Here is a 5,949-nt window from a genome sequence, read left to right as displayed (position 1 = left end):
ACTAGCAGATAGATATAAAGATTAGATAATATTCATCAAATTGTAATTTTTATTTCTTACCTTTAAATTTGTAATGAATTATTTCAAAAAACGTTGCAAATGATAGTGATATGGGTAAGTAAGTGCTAACCTAATTGGGATTTACTCATCTATTGTGATGCGACAAATTTCGAAATAAATTTATAATTGTAAAGGATTTACTGATTATTAATAAAGAAATTATTTTTATCATTTTTTATTTTTATAATTTTTTGTACTTATAATTTATGTCATTTCAAGTTACTAAAAAAATTTATGTTATTTTCTGTAATTTTTATGTATATTTTATAATTTATTGTTTTTTTTAAATTAAAAAAAAATAAAAAATAGGAAAAAACCGGGCCGGCCCGAAGCCCGGCCCTCTCAGGCCCGGGCCCGGACCCGACCAGGGTCCGGGCTTCGGTTTTGCCCGACCCGGGCCCGGTTTCCTGAGCCGGGCCGGATGGACACCCCTAATTGTGGTGCTTTAGTTCAAGCATACACTAACGTTATCCCCCTGGTTCACATTTATTTAACTCTTCCTTCAAGGTAAATAACAATTATTTACCAAACAATATGTGATGGTGATTAATAGTAGTGTTTCCCCATGATTTTTCCAACAGTGGACGCTATAAATCCAAACTCATCTGTCACCCGATCTTAAAAGAGCACAGTATCTTTGAGCCGGTCAATCACATGCTATCATTAATCACAACATTTATGAACGCCATCTTCCACTGTACAAAGTTATAATTGGTGTATTTTTGTCACTCAATAATCCCTTTAAAGCCTCCCATACTGCCTCCAAACTCCACACGTTTCCAAACCCCTATAATATCTCCTTGTTCTTCACCGAGTCTCCAAATTGGTACGCCCTTTGTTTCTCGTCTCCCCTTTTTTTCTCAATCAAGTTGTTTTGAGCCATGCCTAGCTATGCAAAGCATGGCTGCATCATGCCACTACTCCTCGCTCTCATGATCATTTTTATAACCAAACATATCCAATATGATGAGATTATGTATTCTTGGAGCCACATTGTGGTGCTGGCCTCGTCCGGTGTACATGATAGATTTCTCGTGCTACAAGCCCGAGGAATCCTGCAAGTACACCCGCGAGGCCTTTGTGGAACGGAGCATAGTGCTCGGCATGTTCACCGATGCCAACGTGCAGTTCCAAAAGAAAATACTGGAGCGGTCAGGGGTCGGGCAGTCTACGTACTTCCCGCCAGCGGTGGCGACGATCCCACCGGATCTTCGGATATCGGAGGCGAGGAAGGAGGGGGAGATGGTGATGTTTGGGGCTGTGGATCAGTTGCTCGCAAAGACTGGGATTGAGACTAAGGCTATTGACATACTGATTGTCAATTGTAGCTTGTTCAGTCCCACACCGTCTCTCGCTGAGATGATCTTGAATAGGTATAAGCTTAGAGAGGATGTCATTTGCCATAATCTTAGTGGCATGGGATGCAGTGCTGGGCTCATCTCCGTTGAGCTAGCTAAACAACTTCTTAAGGTCAGTCACGCTAAACTTTTATTTGATTTGATTTTTCTTAGAATAGATTCATTATTCTATGATGGGTGTTGCTACAGGGACCCAAATAAGGGACCCAAGGCATGGGACATATGAGGTGTCACCATCCGGCTGCATGATGCACCGTTCATGAACAGTGCATCATGTAACAGGATGGTGACACATCACCTGTCTCATGCCTTGGGTCCCTTATTTGGGTCCTTGAGGTATTAATGTTCATGAATAGTGCATCATGCAACCGGATGGTGACACCTCACATGTCTCATGTCTTGGGTCCCTTATTTGGGTCCCTGTAGCAACATCCAACATTAATGTTCTATGATTTGTCAATATTTACATTTTGCTTTCACGGGTAGACCTTTCTTTGCTTATCCTGAGCTAGAATGCGGGCATGAGTAGTTTGAGTACCATCAATACGGTAGGGGCACAACACAATAATGACAAGGTAAAAAGTAAAAAAATAATAATAATGATGGGTGTTATTAGTAGGATTAATTGCAGATGGTTCCCCTGCAGAACCTTTGTCCTGAACTTACTATCCCTCTAGTATCATGTTTGCAGGTAGGCCCCCCGAATGAAAATGTTTTGACTCTTTTACCGTCAAGTTAAGAAGAGAAAACTATTCATTGACAAATGACTCCCTAAGGCTAAAGAATGTAGAGGGGCAGTAAGTCCAAAACAGCGATACTATAGGGGTTCTATCCGCAATTAACCCTCAATGATAAGGAAATATTATAGTTTAAGGGAAGTTAGGGGAACCATTCAACTTGTTTGGGAACATTTGGGAGGTAAAGTTATTCACCCTAGTTCCCTTAGTTCACCCCTTAATAGTATAAAATTTGTTACCCCCAAATTAGGGTGTAACCAAAGGGAAGAGAACTCACTTCCCTTTCTTTCTCTCACCTAGTTTCCCTTAACTTCCCTTAACCCCATTGAAATCCAAACACACACTAACAAAAGTGAGGATACAAACTACAGCAAAGAGAACAAAATGCTCATGTTGAAAACAAAAGATAAGAACATATCGCGCCATTTTAAGTTTTTAACCCTGGATTTTTCTTGTACATGTTTTAGGTGCATCCTGAGTCCTACGCATTAATAGTGAGCACAGAGAACATAACCCTCAACGGATACTACGGCAACCAGCGCTCAATGCTCGTCACAAACTGCCTCTTTCGCATCGGAGGCGCCGCAATCCTCCTCTCCAACCACCGCTCCGATGCCCACCGTGCTAAGTACGTCCTCTCCGACCTAATCCGGACCCACAAGGGCTCAGACGACGCATCCTACAGTTGCGTCACCCAAGAGGAGGACGACGAGGGTAAAGTTGGCGTTTCGCTCTCCAAAGATCTCATGACCGTCGCTGGAGACGCGCTCAAAGCCAATATCACGACGTTAGGACCTAGAGTACTACCAATATCAGAACAGTTAAGATTTTTACTCTCGTTGATCGAGCGAAAGCTGCTTAAAAGGAGGGGTAGTAAACCTTACGTGCCCGATTTCAAGAAAGCTTTCGAGCATTTCTGCATTCATGCTGGTGGAAGAGCGATATTGGATGAGTTAGAGAAGAATTTGGGGCTTGATGAATGGCACCTGGAACCGTCGAGGATGACTTTGTATCGGTTTGGCAACACGTCGAGCAGCTCTCTATGGTACTGTTAGATAATTGCGGATAGACTACCTGTAGTGCCATTGTTTTGAACTTACTGCCAGATGAGACCCCCTAGCTCAGTGAAAAATTTCTCTTGACTCTTGTAGTTTTATCTTTTTCGATTGTATGAATAACAGGAGATAACTTTTTTTGACAGGTATGAATTGGGATACACCGAGGCGAAGAGGAGGGTGAAGAAGGGGGATAGAATTTGGCAGATTGGATTCGGGTCGGGTTTCAAGTGCAACAGTTTGGTTTGGAGAGCTCTGAAGGATGTCGAGCCTGAGGAGAAATATCCATGGATGGATGTTATTGATGAGTTCCCTGTTCATGTGCCCAAAATTGCAACAATTAACTTATAATTCCTTTAAGATTATATATGCCATAGTGTATTGGAGGGTAAGATTTTATGGAGGGATGGAGGGAGATTTTATTTCAAGAGAGATATTGTTGGATAATTATTATGATTTTATGTAGCGTGGTTATTATGATTAAGGACGCTATTTACATAAAAGAGAACTTTGTTGGTTGCAGCAAAATGTGTTGTTTGGTTATGTGATTGTCAAGAGCTGGGAATAATTTTTCTGCGTGATTATACACAGTTATCTGTTATATAAATGATAAGTCCTAAGGATGAATATACTAAGACAATAATTTTATATGAAAGGAAAGCTGTGCTTAACAGTGATGATTTATGCTTATTACAAGATATTTGATGTAAAATTCTTAATTATATCTGTAAAATCCAGATTGAACTGTAACTCAAATATTTGAACAATCTAAAACCTGAACTATGTTCAAAATTTTCAAAGATGAATTCAATTTGTCCCAATATTTACTATCTTAGACATGACCATTTACATATGAACTTCATATTATTTTGAGTTTGTGTGGGATATATTTGAAGGGGATCTGAGCATGAAGTTTGATTAAAAAACTTCACTGGAAAAGTGCAAGCCAACAAGTAGGTTTTAAAGCAGGTAATAAATGTTCCAACAGCTTGTGTTATGTGCCAAAGGGGAAAGAAAAAAGCGTCGTATTAGATTTTGGAAGTTGTTTGTGGCTGAAAGTGTATTGATAAAAATTTATGAAGGGTCTTAATTAAAGGTCAGGACCATCCACAATACGTTTGATCTTATCAAGTAGGTGCATTTTGTTGGATAGGGAATTCCTAATTTATTTTGGTAACATGAGGTTATTAGGATTCCTAGTCTACTTTGGTAACATGAGATTATTAGGATTCCTAATCTATTTTGGTAATAGGTTATTAGGATTCCTAATTTGATTTGGTTTTGGTTTAGAATTCCTAGTATGTTTATGATTTTAGGATTTCTATATATATGGAATAATTGGAAGAGAAAATTGGTGGAGAAGAAAAATTAGGGATATTTGGAGCACAGAAAAAAGGTATTTTCTGAGCTATTTGTTTAGGGTTTTGTTTGGAGAGATTAAGAGTTTGTTGGTGAGATTAGTTTGTTCCTTCGAGTGATTTGTAATCTCAGTTTGTACTCTTTCTCTATTAGTGAAAACCTCATCTCTTTCTTGCCCCGTGGACGTAGGCAACTTGCCGAACCACGTAAAACTATTGTGTTTGGATTTGTGCCGTTGTTTTGATTTGTTTGGCCTTTATCTCGACGTTTGTTTGATTTGGTTCTCGAAGCACGCCCGTTTGGTTGTCACGCTTCCGCGGCGCGCACAACACATTTTCGTATGGATCACTTAAGACTTAAAAAAAAAAAAAAATCAAGTAGGTGCATTTTTGTAAGGATCACTTGACTTTATCATATGCTGTTTATAGGATTGAAGTGTCACCAATCATTTCTTGATATGAAGCCTAATTTTTGGCAGCCTTCTTTTCCTAATCTTGTCAGCTTTATACATATCAATTAATCACTATAGCAAACATATTGCTTTCAAAGGAAAAGAAACAGATTGATAACAAGATATCAAAATCAGTAGAGGAAGTTCCTTTAAAAATATCGCCTGCTCCTTACAATTGGCCTTGCTTAAAATCAGCAAGCTACGGTGGAGAAGGTATCTAGACAAGCGTTGCCCGGAGCTCTGATACCACTTGTTGGGGGAAACCCCCGATGCCGAGATCCAAAATCAAATCGCCGAGAGAGAAAGCCAAACACACCAACTCAATTAGCACAAATAATCAACACCAGTTTTAACGTGGTTCGGCGAGATGCTTACGTCCACGGGGCAAGGAAAGGGGAGTTTTCACTATTAGAAATCAAGGGGATACACTAGGGTTACAAATCTCGCAAAAAACTCTCTTCAAATCACACTTGATCTCTCCAAATGCCCCTACAATAGAAGCCCAACAAAACCCCTCTATTTCAGCTCAAAACCCTTGCACTCCAAACCCTAGAAACACCCCTTAGCTATTTATAACAATCCAAAACGAAATGGGTCTGGAACCCAGATTCAGCCCAACCGCTTCGGGCGGTCGACCGTGGTGGTCGACGCAAGGCAGGGCATCCGGTCGATCCCGTCAGGTCAACCGCAAGTCCGGCAACTCCAGAAGCAGGCACCAAACTCCAGAAGAAAAATACGGTCGATCGCCACGGTCGACCGCCAAAGATCCAGAGGTACAGTGAGGCCCTTGTGCACGAACGAGGTCGACCGCCAGCAATTTCCACAGGTGATACGCCGACCATCCAAAACGTTCCCCAGGCTCCATCAACTGTTCTACCAGTCCTACAAATCTCCACCCCGGCGAACGTTCTCCCAAAACTGAACCGACA

The 5,949-nt window shown here is 40.7% G+C and overlaps 1 protein-coding gene across 2 annotated transcripts in view; it reads left to right on the top strand.

Moving 5' to 3' along the window:
- The window catches only part of LOC109851314 (3-ketoacyl-CoA synthase 11-like), a 5,830-nt gene extending 2,097 nt beyond the window's left edge, over positions 1-3,733 (top strand). Inside the window, exons 1-3 of one of the 2 annotated variants that reach the window (XM_020421382.1) lie at positions 1,067-1,530; positions 2,623-3,200; positions 3,357-3,733. In XM_020421382.1, coding sequence (XP_020276971.1) covers positions 1,081-1,530; positions 2,623-3,200; positions 3,357-3,561 — 1,233 coding nt within the window. In that variant the 5' untranslated portion in view covers positions 1,067-1,080 and the 3' untranslated portion in view covers positions 3,562-3,733. Of the gene's footprint in view, positions 1-1,066; positions 1,531-2,622; positions 3,201-3,356 lie in introns of those variants that run through there. The other variant, XM_020421381.1, reaches the window with a different exon arrangement.

Source organism: Asparagus officinalis, chromosome 8, assembly GCF_001876935.1.
Source record: "Asparagus officinalis chromosome 8, Aspof.V1, whole genome shotgun sequence".
NCBI classification, from domain to species: Eukaryota; Viridiplantae; Streptophyta; class Magnoliopsida; order Asparagales; family Asparagaceae; genus Asparagus; species Asparagus officinalis.
Note: the sequence above shows the minus strand (reverse complement) of the source record. Positions and strands in the feature narration are given on the sequence as shown.